Source organism: Molothrus ater, chromosome 2 (assembly GCF_012460135.2).
Source record: "Molothrus ater isolate BHLD 08-10-18 breed brown headed cowbird chromosome 2, BPBGC_Mater_1.1, whole genome shotgun sequence".
In the NCBI taxonomy this organism is placed as follows: Eukaryota; Metazoa; Chordata; class Aves; order Passeriformes; family Icteridae; genus Molothrus; species Molothrus ater.
This window is the reverse complement of record NC_050479.2, coordinates 75,827,599-75,846,974: the sequence shown is the minus strand read 5'-3', so window position 1 is coordinate 75,846,974 and position 19,376 is coordinate 75,827,599. Positions and strand designations below refer to the sequence as shown.

Genomic DNA, 19,376 nt, shown 5'->3' with positions numbered 1-19,376 from the left:
CAAAGTCAGGTTGCATTGGAACCATGGGCAACCTTATCTAGTGAGTAGCATTGCTGCCCTTGGCAGGGGTGTTGGAACTAGGTGATATTTGAGGGACTTTCCAACCCAAGCCATTCTATGACTGAGTCTTTGATACACAAGAGGGTAAGACTGAGACCCAGAGGGTCCTTGATAGACTGGAGAAATGAGCTGACAGGAACCTCATGAAGTTCAGGAAGGGGAATTATGCAGTCATGCACCTGGACAGTAACAACCCCATGTACCAACATGTTTTGAGGACCAACCAGTTGCAAAGCTGATTTGCAGAAAAGGACCTGGTGGTCCTGGTAGACACCAGGTAGCCCATGAGACAGTTATGGGCCCTTGCCAAGGAGAAGGCCAATGGTATCCTGGACAGCTTTAGACAAAGTATTGGCAGCAGGTGAGGGAGGTGATCCCTCCCCTTCACTCAGCACTGGTGAGGCCACACCTGGGTCCAGTTGTGTGATCCACAGCACAAGAGAGACATGGATGTACTGGACTGAGTTGAGTGTAGCTTTGTGCCTGCAAAATACTTGTATTCCTGATTATTTCTAAACTGCATTGAGGTCCAAACCCAGAAGTATTGTACCTTTTCCCACCAGAGGAAGAAAAAGGAAAATTAATAATTCTTCTAAGTTTAAAAGCAGCTGTGAATAATAAAAGCTATAGATTATACTCATTGAATAGAGACTCCTGTTTTTAAGAGAAGGTGAAGAACTGCCTAACTTCAGCAGGACAAAGATCTGAGAATTTTGGATTTGGGTGGTCTCCTTGTTTTTTTAAAGAAGAGATAAAATGAAAGACATAAATTTTCTAGTCTGTTATTGTTTCTCTAAACAGTTTGTTAATTAAAAAATATTTGAAAATACATATTCCATTAGTTTGGGGAAATAAAAGAAAAATCAATTTTATTCTTGAAATAAATTTTAATAAATATATTTGTATTTTTTTCCCTAGAGTAAAGTGTGCCCATTTTTGATAGACCCTTCTTTCCGGGCTACTGAATGGCTGAAGACACATTTGAAGGAATCACGTTTGGAAGTTATCAACCAACAGGTGCAGTATTTACTCTTGGTCTTTTCTGTTTGAGCTTTCTCTATTCCAGATTTTACAAAGTAGTGTTTAAAAGTTTGTGATAGAAATCAACAAAAATCAGTTTATATTGTGTGAAGCATACAATTCCCCACAGAGTTCTAGGTTATTTAAAATTGGAGGGTCAACATCTGGTACTATTTCTACAAGTTTGCCTCCTTGTCCTACTCTCTGAGAATGTCATATTCCCTGATGAGAGGAAGATAGAAAGGATTTTCAAGTAGAGAGGTCCTTTGGATACTTGGTTGCAGTTCACTGGATTTCAGGAATATATATACACTTAATTCCCTGTGATTGTTGTGATGTATTATCTACATTGGAAAGAGTAAATTTGATTTCAGTTGCAGATTAGGGTACCTGAAATTCATTGTGTACCTGTAACTGTTTCCCTGAGTAGTGAGGTGCAGCTCAGTTGCACACACGCAGGCAGGCATCTGGTGCTATTGAGAAGTCCCTTATTGAACCCCACCTGGCCTCAAAATATTGCTTCAACAGCATATAAGTCTTCCACAGATCCCTACTGGCTCTGTGGAACCCTTGTAGATACTCTCTGATGGCAGTAGATAACATATCTTTGGGTAATTGATAGTTTGTCCTGCTAGCTGATTGTCCTGATTACCTTTCAGCCTCTGTTGCCTAAATTGTCCAGGATCTCTATTGACTAATGGGATCATAAGCACCACATGCATGTTTAAACACCTGTGTACAAAAGACTGCCTTTAGACCTCTTAATAATGTGAATCCTGTGCTTGATTCAGTTTTGAGACATAGCTACATATTAATATCTGAGATAAGAGACATGGCCAGGACTTCCAGGTGCACCTGGCAAACATGACAGTAAACCTGCTCTCTTCTGTTGCAGCACTGGAAGATCAAGGCATGTTAAATAGGTTTTCTTGATCAGTAGATCAAGTTGGTTTAAACTAAACATTTGTGGCTAAACCCTCAAATACCATATGCCTCTAAAGGATTTTTCATCTATACTACTGATTTTTAGATTTGGATTATTTGGTGTAATGCCTTCCTACTCATTCTGAAGTCTTTGCATTTTTTAAAAAAGCGTGAATCAAAGGAATGTGTTTCTATTTATCCAGGACAGCAACTTCCTAACTGCTCTTGAGCTGGCAGTGAGATTTGGGAAGACACTTATTATACAGGAAATGGATGGAGTGGAACCTGTGCTTTACCCATTGCTTAGGAAAGATCTTACTGCTCAAGGTAAATCACCAAGATCTTTGCATATGCTTGCTCAAAACTTTTGTAGTTTAGATCTATTTATATAAAACTTGATTTTTCTGAAGACATTAATACTGTGTAGTTTTTTTCCTTTGTATTATTAACCTGCTACTAACCCTTCAGTGCGTGAAGTTGGAGATGTGTTTTTATTTAGTAAGTGAAAAAATACAGGAAAGCACTAAATTGAAAGTTATTTAAAAGTAAATTAAAAGTATTAAATTGAAGTTATAAAAATATGTTTTTATAGACTCCTAAAAATTTAAATTTTAAGTTGATTTCCAGTGATGATTTCAAATACATAGTTTTAATTGGAAACTTAGGCCTTAAATAAACCAGAAGTTACACAACTGTTAGTGCAGTTAGAAATCAAAGGTTTAGAATGTTGATGTTCCTGCTTCTCTTGGATTTCTCTGAACCTAAAGAAGACAACACAGGTCTTCTGATGTGCTGTTGGAATGGGAAGGGTCATAGAGATCAGCAAAATGGTGGAATTCCGTGAAAGGAGTTCCTTAACCAATGCAAGAAAAGTGCAAAATCACAATGTTTAGGTTTTGCAATATAATATCTGTTTTGGACAGATAATGTGTTCTACCTAACTGCTTGTATGACTACTTTGGACTTAGGTGCTTTAAATAATTTTTTTTAATATGAAAAATTATGATGAGAGTTTGGCAAAAATAAATTGTAATTATGCAAGTATCTCAGCATAAATTTTGTTGAATTATGTTACATATTTTGAAATTATATCAAGAGAACTTAGTGAATTAAAACAGCAATATGTGTTTTAAGTACTTTCTAACAGGAACTAAAATAGATTTGTATTATCCTTTGTAATTGTATTTCTGCCTCAAGTGGTCATTCCTCAGCATGTGCCATGTAATTTACTGTATGAACTTTGGGTACTAAAAATAGCTCAAGACTATTTTTTTGCTGTCATTTCATCTACTACTGAGATCTAATGATGTGTGAGCTAGCAGTAATTCTTCAAATGTAAGTACATGTTAAAAATAAATGCAAATACCATAGGATTCATATATGCATTTATCACCAATATAAGAAAGGTCTGTTTAGGGAAAAGAAAGTGTTATTTTAAATCAATCTTCCATTACAGATGCACCTGCTTGTTTATTCTCATTAAAAGAATGGAACCAAAGTAGTGATTTGAGGGATCTATGGAGGGTTAGGTAGAACACTGTAACAATTTTTTTTGCCCCTCTAACTTCTGCTGAATTTTGGAGAGCTAATGAGATACGCTATGAAAGATGACTGTGGCTGCAGAACTGTGGAGAAAGCAGATTAAATTCAAATATAATAGTTTGTTCAGGAAAATTGCTCATAACACTCAGATGTCCTCTTTTGCTTTTTAATGAGCTATGTTAATGCCAGGTCTGTGCAGGTCCAAACTGAAGAGCTGTTGTTGGAAAAGGAAGAATGGGTCACTGTTTGAATCTTTTCCATCCCTTTATAAGCAAGCATACACTCCTTCTTTTTGTCAAAATATGGGTGTAGGGACCTGTCTACATTATTTTGCTTGTGATGACTGTACATCTCTCCATTACTTGGAATGAAATGTTAAGAAAAAATGTGAATCTATATCCTGCAGTAAATTCGTCTTCGTACAGCTTCCATTTTATGTTTGACGTTTTTATAACATAGTCTTAAAATTTACTCTGATCTTTGGCATAGAAGGAAAATTGGTGTGTGATTTTCATCTCTACCAGTGTTTTAGCAAGAGATTTATATTTCTGATCTGCATCCAGTGCTAAAAATAGAGAAGCACCTAAGTTTGCCATCTTGGAAAGTTTTCTGGAATGGAAATTTTCACTTTTCAACTTATAATTCTGTTCTTGCTTGTCTTTCAGTATCAGGAGGCAAAATCTTAATCTAATCATGTAATTTTCTGAGTCTATTCTTTTCTAACCCTGCTGGAATGGAAACCTGTTATGGAAGAGGGGTGGAGGGGACTGTACATGTAGTTTTATTCTGTAACAGACATATTGAGAAGTATGAGGAGTATAAACAGACTGAGACCATGACATCAGTTATTTATTAAATCACTTGTTTCTTTCCTAATGTGATTAAATTAAATATGATTAAATTAAATATTAAATATTTATAATAATACAATATAGGATATTTCTGATTGAATATTTTTCTTTCATTCTGCTGTCTAGATATTCCATCATTTTTAGTTTCACTGACTTGCTCTCTAACAGTTATTGTAGAAAATAGTATCTTAATAGAATTATGATTATACAGCAACATCAACGTTCTACAAATAAATATAACAGAACCAGATATTAAATGTAATGGGTTTGGATGAGGAAATATTGAACCATCTTAATTAGCCAATATATAATTATATAATTATGGCTAGTATAGAGTACAGAGCAATATTTAAAGGTAAAGGAATATGTTTAAATTATGACAAAATTCTTACACATAAGTGGGATTCTCAGGGTCATCTTCTGTGGTGTTTTGTCTCCTATTCATGGTCTGAAGGTTTCAAAAATTTGTTAGTATTACTTTTTCTTCAAATGCATTTTTGTCCTTGATGCCTTGTGTTCCGGGTAAGGATAATTAAACTACTCAGGTGTATTAAATATTCTTACTAGGTAATTTTCTATATTATTGCTATGTTATTAATTTTCTGTCTCTTAACAATGCAGGTTAGGATGTGTTCTTTAAATTTTTTGAATTTGTATTTTTTCCAATCAATTTATAAATACATATTGTAAAATATATTTAGATCCACTGATCATAAAGTATTACACAAATACCATTGTTTTCAGATAATTATAGAATGTTCCAATCAGAATGAGTATAATATCTGCTTGTTGTTTACAGGACCCCGTTATGCCGTACAAATAGGTGAAAAAATGATAGATTATAATGAAGAGTTCCGTCTTTTTCTATCAACAAGGAACCCAAATCCCTTCATTCCACCTGATGCTTCTTCTATTGTTACAGAAGTAAACTTTATCACAACAGCAAGTGGTTTAAGAGGGCAGGTAGGCATTTAGAATAAAACCAGTGTATGTATAGTGAACATGCATAGCTGTATCCAGCACCTGGAATGAGCCCTACGGTGCAGTTTGCATTAATGATTATGGAGGTATTTTCAAGCTCACAAGTAAAATAGTAAAATTTTTATGTACTTTGGAAACAAGGAGTGAGTCCAGTAGAGAAAATGAAAATGTTCTCATTGACTTCAGTTGCAACAGATTAATTGCTAAGCCTTCGCTTTCTGTTCAAGATGCATTTATGGTACCATGGAAACATTTCTGTTACAGCTCTCCAGTGTCCTACTTAGAGAATAATGCTGGTATCATCAAAGTACTGTACACAAAGTACATTTGTGTACAGAAAAAAGTGTAGTGAAACCAAAATACTGTGTATTTTATTTCCTTTAAAATGCTAGTAGCTGTTGAGGTTTTATCTATAAAGTCTAGGAATCAAAATGTAACATACAAATGGAAGAAAGCAGAAAAAAGAAAGAGATTAATTAAGGGAAGAAAATCCCCTCCTTATTTGGTATGAAACAAGTTTTTCTACACTAACAAGGGGCTTAGAATGAGATGCAGATAAGATGTTGATAAGCAAGCTGTAATTCAAAATGTGAAGCATAGATAACCATATGGATTTCCTCCTTCCTCTGGAGGTATGGAATTGGCATCATGCAATGTATCCATGAAAACTGACCCCTCTTGAAGTGGAAATGCAAAAAAAAAACAAACCAAAAAACTTTCTTTTTGTTTTATCTCTTTGTTTTTAGCTTTTGGCTTTAACAATTCAGCATGAAAAGCCTGATTTGGAAGAGCAGAAGACAAAGCTGTTACAACAGGAAGAAGATAAGAAGATACAGTTAGCTAAACTTGAGGATTCTCTTTTGGAGGTAAAACAAATTTACCTCTTTAATATCTGTTAGTCCAATAAGATGATAATCACATTATTGTGTGTTTGAATGGAGATGCTGGAAGTGTTGGAATAATGAGCTGTCAGGATTTTTGATTAGAAAAAAAAAAGGCATTATTCGCCTGGATCTGTTGGAAGAATAGAGTAGATAAGAAGGTATGTCTATTATGAAACTATAGTACTCAATACATTTAGCAGTTTCATAGATAAATTTATTAATTTGGTGAGATAGATTTAGGCTGATTTAAGTTGATTAGAAATTTCAGTAATTTTAACACACCAAGAAGAGAAAACTTTATTAAAAATTATACTACTTCATTTTGAAATTATGAGTTTTTAAAAAAGCCACACTTTTAAGCCTGTGAATCGTATCAAATGATTCTTTCTCAAGTTGAGAAATGATCCTGTGTTGTGAAAATAATGAAAAAAATCCCTCTACAAAATGGAAAGATTGCTGAGAGAGACATTTAAAATTTTAAACCTCTACAATTGTTTCCTATTAGCAACGAGTTGTTATATACTTGACAGTCAACATTCCCTGTCTAGCATTTAAAATTAAAGTTCTCAATTTTCTGTTCATCTTTTTATTTTATTGAAAGTAATTATGCTCAGAAACAGATGTTCACCTCTATAAAAAAAAGGTAGCTTCAAGGAAGGACTGGTTTTTTTTTTGATTATTTCTAGCCATGGATTTCACAGAAATTGTACTTCATGCTTGTAAGAATGGATCCTAGAATCCTGTCTTTCTGAAAGGTCAGAGATGCAGGGAGATTGACCTGGTGCCCTAAACCCCTCAGTCTGTAGCTAAGTCACAGAATTTTGCAGCATTGAGTGCAATGGATTAGCATAAAATAATAGTTTTGCAGATTAGACTGGCCCACAAGAAAGCTGGAGAGGGGCTTATTTACAAGGATGTGCAGTGACACTCCAAGGGAGGAATGGCTTTTAAAGAGGGTAGGTTTAGTTTAGATATTACAAGGAAATTCTCTGCTGAGAGGGTGGTAAGGCATCAGTTCCTCTGGGAACCTCTAGGAACAGGTTCCCCAGAGAACTTGGAGATGCCTCCTCTCAAGGCCAGTTTAGATGAAGCTTTGAGCAACCTTATGTAGTGAGGGTCATGCCTGCCCATGGTAGGGGAGTTGGAACTAGATGGTCCCATCCAATCATAATTCTATGATTAATAGCTCCGTTTTAGAATTTTGTACATAATTATTTTGTGTGATTTGAATTTCCACAAATTCACTGTCCCTATTGAACTCCCTACTAATTCTCAAATACTAAGGTCAGCCCTTTCTTAAAACTCTGATGGGGCAGATTTCTTTTACAGGAAGAGGGAAACTTGCTCTCCAATAAAATTCCATATCCAGATTTGACCATTTTAACACCTTATTGTCTACCAGAAGCTGAGGGTTCAGAGATACAAGAAAGCAAATTTCACTTTGTAACATACTTTTTATGGGATCTTGGAACCCAAAAATCTTATTCATTTATCTGATCTGAATTACCGAGTACAAAACTTAAAGAAATTGATGCCTAAGATATCTGCAACAAAAAGCGTCTGAGTAGTAGTAGCAAGGTTGATTTGAATTTTGGAATTCTTGTTAGCAAATTATCCTGAAATCAGGATACTCTTTGACCCTGAAGAAAGAAACCTAAGGCTCAGTGGAGACTGGCAGGTGGACTTCGTTATCAAAGAAGTCAATGTTGGATGAGGTCTACCTAAATTTAAGTTAATCTTAAGGCAACATTTCCATTCTCTGTGAAGTACTTTACTGATTTCCTTCTAAAAGCTCAGAGGAATGACATGGGTGCTGTCTCATAGCTCACAGTATGATTCCTCATGGATGAACTGGACTATCTGAAAAAACAGGTGATCTTTTCCTAAACTTGTTTCAGGTAGAGAAGTAAGTGCATTCTACTACTCTAACTGGTGAATCTGTGCTTCCAAATATTCTAGAATGATGTCTTACAGGTGGTTGCTCAGAACTGATTTGACTGACAACAACCAGTTTTCAAAATAAATATCTTGATGTGTATTTACTGGAGGTTAGTAAAAAACCTTAGATATAAGTGAACTATTCAAGCTTTTCCCACTTCTTAATCATTTAATTTAATGAGGAGAACTCAGGAAAAATGTGGGGCAATCCCAAGGATTTTAAAGTGATCCTTGATTATGAAACTTAAATTGTTGTAATGTGGATATTCATCTCAGTTGGAGATGAGAATTCTATGAGAACTGGAATGCTTTTGAAGGAAAATGAATTCATGAATGAGTGAGTACAGGAAGTTTTTACAAATAGCCAACTTCAGGTTAAATAAGAAGTTAAGAAAGAAATACCCTAATCTGTATTTACCATGGGAATGTTAGTGCCTAAGACTCTAGTCATAGAAATCATTCTCAAAAGCCTGCTGATACGTTTCAGAATATGGCAGTCTGGATTTTTGGAATATGTTCTTGAGCTGTATTTTCCATACTTCTTTAAAAAATGTCTCAGTTTTTGGAGTAACCATCATTTTTCGAGAGCTCTTGAGATGCATTCAATGATTCAAAAATACATACAGATCAGAAAGATCGCTTCCAAAATGGTTACTTTAGAGGATTTTTTAAATGTAACATAGATGACTTTCTTTTTTCCAGACACTTGCCACATCACAAGGCAATATACTAGAAAATAAGGATCTGATTGAATCTTTGAATCAAACTAAAGCAAGCAGTGCACTCATCCAAGAATCACTGGCTGAATCTTCCAGACTTCAGAGTTTCCTTGATAAGGTAGAAGAATATTTTAATCTTTAAAGTACTGTTTTTCTCCTGCTAAAAATATTGATCTTTTATCTAGAGAAGATACATATATCCATGGGGTTATAGGATGAGGAACATATTAAATTAGTTCTTTTTGGGTGAATGATATTTGGGATATGCAAGTACATGCAGTATTTTCAGTAATTAAAAGGCTTTGTTTTGTATATGCTGAGTACTTACACAGTTTAAAATCTGCCAGTTTGAATTGAAGGAATTTTGGCAAGTAATGGGTTTTGACTTTATTTTTGCCGTCCACTATTGCAAACATTATAGTTCATGTGGATGTTTTTGCTTAATATGCCCTTTGCTATTGGAAAACTTTAGATCATTGCTGATGCTATTCATCTGACATCCTGTTTTTGTGACAGATTGCAGTTTTCTTCTGTGTTCTATTTGTTTAGTTTAAAATATCCCATTGAATTTTGGGATGTATCCTGTGGTGGGAAAAGACCTTAGTGCCCTAGGGATTAATCTCCAATGTGTTCTTTATAATTTAAAGGATTTTTTGATAAACATTTTTTTCTTCCAATTTGGAAATTTGAATACAGTGTTGAAGTCTGGAGTGCTGATCCCTCAGTTTGAAGGCTTGGAAAGGATTCTGTTTTCTAAATCCGTGAGAGTCATAGGAATGTTTTCTCGGTGGGCTGAGTAAATATTTATGCAATAATCAGTAGGTGGCAGTAATGCACCTGGATTTTTCATGTGTATGTTGCTTTCCTCCACAGGAGAGGGATGCCTATCTTCCTTTGGCTGAGAGTGCTAGCAAGATGTACTTCATTATCTCTGACTTGTCCAAAATTAATAATATGTACCGCTTTAGTTTGGCGGCATTCCTGCGGCTTTTCCAAAGGGCTCTGCAGAGCGAGCAGGTATTTGCTCTTCTTCTGAAGCTGCTAATGCTGCAGAGGACTGATACTTAGAATTTATTAGTCACTCTGGACATTTTTTTAAAAAAGCTTAGAATAACTGATGATGAAGTGTATAATAAGTAATGATGCTGACCTGTTGTGCTTTAGATATTCAGAATACAGGCACGTGGACTTCTAAATTATATTGTATATAAATCACAGAATTTCTCTACCATCTGAAAGCAAAGTGACTCTGTGATTTCAGGCTTGTTCTTTGTCTATGGTGAATTAGGAAAACAAAGGCTGATTTTAAGTTTACTGAGGGCTTTATTTAAATAAATTAATGATCTGAAATGCTAATAAAGCTAATTTTATCAACAAGGGGTAGAATAAGAAAATCCTCTATTTCTACCTGATTCATTTACCTGAAGGAAGGTCATACCTTTATATCTACTTTTTTACAGTCTGTAAGCATGCCTGCAGCCTGTCCTGTTTAAAATGTATTTTTTATTCTTCTGTATTCTCAGGCCAGTATATTCTTATTGAAGCAAAGAATGGATTTATCCCTTGTCAGCTCACTCCTTAGATCAAAATACCTACACTGAGTAATAGTGCAATTTCTTTTTATTAAGCATCTCCAAACTTCTTCATATTTCTCTTTGTTTTTACTTAGAAAGTAAAAACAAACTAACCTTTCATCATGTTTCCTTTGGATTCCCCTTTGTTCTGGCATCTGTGATTACAACTCTCCTTCAGCTCCAGTCATTACTAGGAACACAGTTCTGACTATGTGAACTGGCCCTCTTTGAAGTTCCTATTACTTCTTTTCCACAACATGATGTTTTAACTTCTTGTTCTTGCTCTCACACTCCTCCATAATTTTTTTTCCTGCCTGTAATGTTACCTATTTAAAGCTCAACTTCTGCTTTGCCTTTGTTATTTGCTTTCTTTGTTCCTTGCTTTCTTTGTTCCTTCTCCTCTATCCAGTTTTTCATGCCACGAAATCTGTTAGACGTGGGAAAGGTATTAGGCAAATCAGTTGCACAATTGCCCTTCTTAAACTCATCTCTTCAAATTCCAGCATGGTCGAAAAGAAGTCATACTACCTGTAACACACTCCCTACCCCCCAGTCCCTTTCTTCTTTCGTCCTATCTTTCAAACTTTTCCCTGTTAGAATTATTTTTTCAATCTGTGAGCTTTGAAGGGCACTGTACACGTACTGTTTTCTACATTGTTCCTTTCAGTTGGGCCAAATTTGACCAGAAGTTTATTAACTACACTTAAGATCAACATACTTGTTTAGTAGTGTTAAATATAGTAATTCAATTAATAAGCAATTTTTTATCAAGTGACAGTGATGAGATTTCAATGATATCAATGTTAGGAGAAGGAAATGTACTCTCATTCTCAATGTATTTCTTCTTATACACAAAGTTGGATCATGTTCATAGTCAAAATATTCAATGCCAAAATATTAATTTCTTAATACTTCAACATGAATTTCCCATTTAATCATTGATAGCTGTAGATGAATTTAATATGTTTTTAGAACTTGTGTCACGTAGAGTCCAGATTGTTTGTGTCGTTTTGCTGAAATTTGCAAAGTATGTGGAAACTTTTTTACTTCCATGGGAACTTTTGAAATCTGAAATTTCTTTTTTAGGATTCAGGTAATACTGAGGAAAGAATCAAGCTGCTTATTGGCACATTGAAGCACACAGTGTATGAATACGTTTGTCGTTGTTTGTTTAAGGTAAGTTAGTATTTTTCTAGCTTTTATACAGTGCACTGGGTTTGAAAGTTTTCTTTCAGCAGCTGACACTTGATCTACTTCAAATAAGCAGTATTGTGTAATAGATGCAAAACATTACACTATCAATAATTAACATGCTAAATGAAGAATTGAAGTCAGTGTATGACCAAATTAATATTGCTGATGCACATTTCTCCACAGAGCTCTACCTCTCTGCCTCATTCTGGCTTCAGAGTCAGTCATGGGCATCACAGTTTTCTGAGCACTCATTTTGTGTTTGCTCTTATTTCTTGCATTCCTAAATATAAGGTTTTGTGTGATTATTTGGGAGTTTTTGTATTTTGTTTTTTTTTTTTTTTTTTAAGAAAACAGAAGTGGGTTTGTTAGGTTGATGTTTGGACTTGTTTATCCTAAAGTTCTCTTCCAACCTAGATGATTCTATGTTTCTAAAAGTCCTACATTGTGATATTCACCTTTTTATTTTCATGGCCTTTTCCAAAGATCCTGCTACCTCCCTGCTACCTTTTTTGTTTCTGTCTGTTCCTTGTTCTTCTTCAAAAAAATGTTCTTAGTGTATTTCTTCTTACTTTCAGTCAGGTGTCTTTTCACTTCTTACTTTCTTACTGAAAACCTAGGGAAACTAAGCCTTTCATTTTTAGTTTTAATTTTTACTTACACATGAAACTGTCATAACAGGAGGTGTTTGTCTCACAGTACCAGGCTGAAGAAAGCATAGTAGATCTGCATATGTAGTTTGAGCAGTACAAATCACGCAAGTCTGTGGTTTGATCTGTGAGAATGGAGAGATCTTGAAAATTTTATACCACCTCCTACCTCTGTCCCCCATTCTAGCAATGTTGTATTGAGGATATAGGGGTAGCAGTTCTTTCTAAGGGGTTTTGTTTAGCAAAGTCCAAGTGGAATCTCATTAAATAGTCTCATAATAATTAATGTTTGTCTTTGAAGTCATAACTATGTGAAGCCTACCACTAAGTCATTATATCTTGTGAATATGGAAGGCAGCAATTTTTATATGTAAGAAGAGTAGAGAGTTCAAGTGCGAGGCGGAGAAGAGATTTCTAGTAGGAAAGATTTTAAGTGTAATCAGACTGGAGTTTAGAAAATACTGAAAATGTGTTTACTGAAACTGTGCAGCTTCAAACTAATGGTCCCTCCAGTTTACTACTGTGTTCTAATAATGGGGAGAAGAAATAAACTCTTCACACCATCTACAATTCACTGCTAATTCTTCATTTTGTCCATGAAAATTTTAAAAGACTGCTGTGACCTTGAGGCTTTACTAATGTCTTCATAAAGAGTATAGTTGATATGAGTTGATACCCTTTGAAGCATGTTGGAATCAAAAAGAAGGATTTTGTCTGTCTGTGGTTATTATTTATGTGTACATAGGCTTCATGAATGCTGCTGAATGAAGTGGTGCCAAGAAATTTACCTGAGCACTTGAACTGGCCCATCTTTCCTCTTTAATTTGTTTAAATGATCAAATGTTCAAATTTGTTTAATTTGCTTAAATTTGTTTCAAAGCTGGTTTGGTCTAGGCTGCTTAGTGTTCTTCTAAACAATTCTTGTTCAAATTTTTGGATACTAGATCATCCAGGGAGCATTCTTATAGGCAGTTATGATATGGATTTGCTTGCAGACCTTGTCTGAGAAGATGAAAAAGTTAAATGGTGTGGTTTGTTCTCAGTGTTGTATGATGTTCATATTTATCAATAAAATGAGAACTTCAGTGCCTTGCAAAACTTGATTCTAATTCCTAGTTGGGACCTCTTTACCCTCCAGTCCACAGCCCACTTTGAGTTAGTTTTTGTCTCTAATTTGCAAAGGGATGTAGAAATTTTGTATTAGGATATATGTCACTAAGTCATTACTATGGAATTGGAGGTGTTTTTTAAAAGAAATGTTACTTATGAAAAAGAACCAGAAATAGGACTTTTCCTGAGCATATAAATACATTTTGCTGCTTTTATTTCAGGCTGATCAGCTAATGTTTGCTCTACATTTTGTACGAGGAATGCACCCTGAGCTTTTTCAAGAGAATGTAAGTGTTAAAGAAGAAAATCCCCAAGTATTTTACTCAAACTTAATATGAAGAGTAAATAAGTAGATAAAAAGTTTTTTGTCAGTAAGTGTAGGACTTAGTTGTAGTTGTCTGTAGTGTAGTCAGATTAATCCTATAAAGTCTGCCTACAGTGAAACAGTATGCATAATTGACTTAATACAATTGCTTAAACACAGCTGATTATCCTGAGTCAAGACACATTTAATTATCTAAAGTGCCTCCATGGAATGGAGAGACAAAACTATGGCTTTTTGTACTAGAAGCTGGAGACCAGAAGAGACATCAAATGATAGTAGATGTCAGTTCAATAGAGTCCATTATAGAGGTAAAGGTAAAAATCAGATAATACATTTGAAGGAAGTAATGGAACTTGATTATATGAATATGTGAGCTTAAGGTACAAGGTTCAAATCAAGTTGTTTGGAACCCTCCAATGAAGAAATAGTTTCATTGTAGACATATGGATTGACAAAGCAATGATGTGGCCTCATAAAGATAACTCATCTTGTTAGCAGAAGTATATCCTGGCTGCTCTTCATTATCCAATATCTTCATTATTTGATATTTATTATTTTATTTGAGCTTCTGAAAATACGTTGCTTTATCTTTCTTGAGTTTCTAAAGTCATGAAGGCAGCAACCTGCAAATAGTTTTCTGACTAAATTAAATCCTGGCTTCTTACGTGTTTGTAAAGTACAGTGTTGGTTTCTATTGTTTAGCATGCAGTTCCATCAGCTATTACAGCTCTTAGACAGCTTAATCTAGGTTACATATAATGCATATTTCTATAGTAGCTGAATACTCAAGAGAGAAAACAGGCAAATAATACCAATAATTTTTTTATTTCTCTGAAAGGTAAAAGTTATTTTCATTAAGTTGTTAAGAGAAGTGTGCTTGTACAAAATATTTAGTGAAGAAAATGAAGCTGAAGTGGTTATTATTTTAAAATTATTTCTTCTAAAGCTTTTAATGTGATGAGGCTAGGAATTGTTTAATACGCTGCTAGAGAATTTAGTATTCTAACTCCCTGTCTCAAAAGAATTCAACCTTCTGCACTTAAATATTTTTTTGCATAGTAATATGGAATTTATAGTACAACTTCAACAATATACTGTAGAATGCCTTGGTTCTCAGTAGGGGCATTCTCTTTCTGAATCAATATGTATAGATTTTTCTGAGGTAGTTTTATATTCCCTGTATATTGTACTACTTCTTTTCTTCATAACAGTATTGCACAAACCAAAAAATGCTCTGTGCATTTTTGTGTGCACAAGCATTTTCTTTGTAACTGGGAGATGAGCATCAGTTTGTAACTGAAAGAGGGAGCTGTTTCAAGACTCAGTGAGACTGATGGAGGCAAAATATTACGCTGGGATATGTATCAGCAGTATTACTCTTAGTCAATGTACTTTTATATTTCTGTTGTTACTATTCTCTTTAATGAAAAAATCTTCATCATAGAATATAGATATTATTTATGCAAAATTTCAGTACTTATGAAGAATTTTTAGTCTGTTTCTTGCCACCTCCAAATACAGGATTATGTAATTTCTAGTGCTTTTAAATACTTGGCTAAATGATTTTAAATTCTCTGCCTGGATACATATACAAAGTCTAAAAGTTTTAATGATACATAAATTCAGTCATGGTTTCTATAGTTACCTGTTCTGTGTGGGCTGCTGATGCCCCACCAGGCAGGATGTGTGTCCTTGCCAGCCACATTTGCTGCTTCCTGATAGTCTGTAGTTGGGCAGTCTGGGTAGGAACTGTGGGTGCTGAGAAAGTGTAGAATTTCCCCTTTGTTTTTTTTTTTCTTATAAAGCACTGCAGCCACTTAACTTGAATTCTGCAAGAGGAATTACATTCTGGTAGCATCTCCTAGCAAGACATTAAAAAAATGTCTTGGAACTCTTTCAGAATCTAGCATTTAATTTGTTTATCTTCCTACTCTGTCTACATGCTACTACATATTAATCTTAGTTCCTAAAGGTGTCTTGTGACTTATCTGAGTTGTTCATTTATTCCACCCAGGAATGGGAGACTTTTACAGGTGTGATCATTGGAGACACCATCAGAAAATCAGTAAGCTATATTTATTTTCATATTTTGAAATAAGGAACACTTACTTTAATCCTGAAAAGTTAAAGTTTTATTCTTACTATGTTGTTTAATTAATTGTATTCATACATTAAAGAAAAACGTAACTGTTCACATAGTAATATAAATTTATTAAAGAATTTTTGAACATGGCGAGTAGTTTTTTTAATTTGAATATCTTTTTGCCTTTGTTGTGTATTTTCTTTTATTTTTTCTGTGACCAGGATGGCAATTTGAAATTGCATGTTTGAGGAGGATTTCAGCCCTCTTTTGTAACTAAAATCAGTATTTCTGAATCCCTCCTTCTCCCAGAGTCAGAGTTGTACTTTTAAGTACATTTTCTCAGGCAGCTGGTTGCTAAAATGATCCTTGAAATCCAGTTTCTCTAGCCATTAGATGGCTCAACTACAGGCTTTGCATTTCAGTGTTACTGCAGAAGTCCCCCTTCATCTGTCTGGAGTCACTGTAATTCAATTAAATGTCTGTGAACTGAGTGATTGTCAAGTATTTCTTGCTGTAGGCCATTTTCAAGGAATGTGAGATCTGATTGTATTATGGAATTTAATACCAGTCTTACCTCTACCCTATCTAAGGCACAATCCATAGGTTTTGGAAAGATTGCGCTTGTGTGCTCTTCAGCCCAAATGGAATGTATACTGCAGACCCATGTCAAATTTATTCCTACAATTGCTTCCAAATTTCCTAGTTTTGTTTCTCAGACTTTGTAACTCATGGCTGAGATACCCTTTCACAAGAAAGCTTCTGTTTTTCTCTGCTGAGCATTTAGGATTACTCTTGAAGTTGCTCACTCCTTGAGAGATCCAAATGCATTTCCATGCAGAGACTCCTCAGACTGGTTAATGTGTACTGTAAGATCTTTTGATAACAATAATATAGGGAATACAGAAATTCCACTGGAGCTTAAGCAGTGTTGTTCATCCTTAGAACTTCCTCCAAGCCAAACATCTAAAGAGCAGAAAAATAAAGCTGTTGCCAAATTACCAGTGCAGAGATGTTCAGAAGTGGTGTTTGGCTCTTTGTGTGAAGAGCCATCTTCATGATTGCGAATATGTGCAATGGAGTTGTTTTTTGAAGCCAGTTTCTCAGAGTGCCTATGCAGATAGCCAGTCATTTGTGTCACTTGTTATTAGTAAAAAATTACTTAGCATTGAGAATATTATAAGGATACTCTAAATGGGTAAAGTATTTTCAAGCTCAAGTAGCTGAACATTATGTCTCGTATTTAAATATTTTGGTAGTAAATATTTTGTTATGCCATTTATGAACTTAGCAAAAGTTGGCAGAAAGATTGCTGTTGTGAATGTTTTTAATAAAAAACATGGGTTTCACAATATTATTACTGAATATAGTGTTTGATAAAAGATTGTGTAGCTTACATGTGTGATATAACTTGCTTCCATAAGGATTCACAAAGAAGCGCTCGTGACCAGGTTCCCTCTTGGATAGAACAGGACCGAGTCTGGGCAGTAGCATCTTTGAAGGTACACATCATGTGGTCTCTTGAATTTCAATTTAAAGAACTTTGGTTTTGGCAGATAGCAATTTGGGCTTGAATACTCAGATATCTATTTGTCAGAACAAAATATTTCGTTGTTTTAAGCTGTTTATTCTATCTTCCAGAAACCATGGCTTAATATATAGTTGCCTAAAAAAGACCAAAGAGTTTTTTTGTTTTTATTTTAATCTCATTTTTCTGAGCCTTTTTCATGAACATTTCTACCCTGTCTGTAATGAATTTCAATGCATGTGAGTGAACTTGTCATCTTACTGAGATTAGAAAGTACTGCAAATCTATCCAAGTTCTACAATTTTTATAGATAGGATGATAGAAGGATGATAGAAGAAAATTGCAAACAATATTTAGTTGTAGATTTCAGTAGTGTAATGACTTTCACAAATCACTTCACATTGTATTAAAAGCCATAAACTGTTGCTTCAAAAATTAATATACTCCTCATCAGATTTCTCTGTACATCTTTATAGGTGTTACAGAGTTTGTGACTGCTCAGACTGAACTAAAACAAAAACTCTTTCTTGCATTGGTCAATGTTGAAGTCCTGTGCTCCTGAAGAGTACTAAAGGAAAATATTAGTCCTGAAATTCTGTCTTAGCCTCTTCTCCTCCTGCATGTAGCTCAGCAGCAAGGAAAAACCCCTTGACTGCTCTTTGGCAAGGACGCTTTTTGCTAAAAGCAGAGTTCACTATTTAATTTCTCTTTAATCAGAAATCAGGAATAATCACAATAATGGTGTGGCAAGCATAATAGTTAGAGGTTTAAACAAACAAACAGAAATTGAGTAACTGGGTGAATCAGTAGCATGCACTGATAGCAAGCCATTACTGATACCAGATAGCTGATATCATTAGAGGAAAGGTAAAGCCCAGAGTTTAAAATTAAAGAACCTTAAGGTTTAAAACTAAAGTTAGAGTGCAAATATAGATTTAGTCTTTCCAGGGAATAGGTAAACAAGTGGTTAATTTTAAAATGTACTCTTCCCTAACTCCAAGGATAAAATTGAATTTTGTGATTCATACAGTAGTGGTCATAGTGATATTTGGAAATAAATTAAAATATACAATGCCCAAGTGGCTATTCTTCTTTACAGTTAAATCTACAATATTTGTTTTATAGCTTTCTCTCCCAGGTCTCTATCAGACACTTCGCTTTGAAGATGAAAGTCTGTGGCGCACTTTTTCTCAGAGCTCTGTATGTGAGCAAGACTTTCCGTCTCCTGTTGTACAAAGAATTTCCTTGTTTCAGCAGGTAATCTTTCCATTCATAATATTAATTATGACTTCACCAGTGAAAGTATATTTTACATCCAGGCCTGATCGAATTATAAGCAGTGACAATATCTACATTGTCCAGCAGTTTAACTTGGTTTTTTTAATCTAAGAATTCTATATTTTTTTACTATAGTGCATATTATTTCTCTGTTATCTGAGTCTTTTTAGTGTTGATATATTAGCTACAACTGAGTACACCCTCTAAGGTAACAAGTTATTTAGAAATATTCACAGAATTAATTTTATGAATAGGTATTAAAATTCTTTCATGGTTGCTTTGTTACTACTGTATGTGTCAGCTTGTTGAGCATCTTACTTCACTGAATGTGCAAGCTCACACATCTGACACAAAATGCAGTAGCAGCCTCTGCTTCTATAGAATAGAAGAAATGAAAAATGACTTCTGAAAAGCTGGTGCTAAAGAACACACCAAGAATATGAGAAAGGCAAGTTCCTTCCTCAACCTGAAGGTTGTTTTCCACTGAAAGAGAAAAATATAAACACTTGTGTTTGTGGAAAAAAGATGTTGTTACTTACTTTCAAATTATGCTGTGATTTTCTTTTGAAGTTACTTTATATGAAAACATCCAGAGAATGATGGGGTATTCGACAATATAGTTTCATGTTGATTGGCTCTTAGCTACTGTCTATTTGGAGTTTTTTGTGGAGGAGGGAAATTTCTGAAATAGCATGGATGCAATTTAGGAACAAACCCTTTT

The 19,376-nt window shown here is 34.6% G+C and overlaps 1 protein-coding gene across 1 annotated transcript in view; it reads left to right on the top strand.

Moving 5' to 3' along the window:
- The window catches only part of DYNC2H1 (dynein cytoplasmic 2 heavy chain 1), a 143,509-nt gene that overhangs the window by 57,306 nt on the left and 66,827 nt on the right, over nucleotides 1-19,376 (top strand). Inside the window, 11 exon segments of the mRNA XM_036382349.2 lie at nucleotides 979-1,077; nucleotides 2,208-2,331; nucleotides 5,197-5,360; nucleotides 6,125-6,244; nucleotides 8,903-9,037; nucleotides 9,793-9,936; nucleotides 11,580-11,669; nucleotides 13,666-13,731; nucleotides 15,784-15,834; nucleotides 17,274-17,351; nucleotides 18,503-18,634. Of these exon segments, the coding sequence (XP_036238242.1) occupies nucleotides 979-1,077; nucleotides 2,208-2,331; nucleotides 5,197-5,360; nucleotides 6,125-6,244; nucleotides 8,903-9,037; nucleotides 9,793-9,936; nucleotides 11,580-11,669; nucleotides 13,666-13,731; nucleotides 15,784-15,834; nucleotides 17,274-17,351; nucleotides 18,503-18,634 (1,203 nt within the window).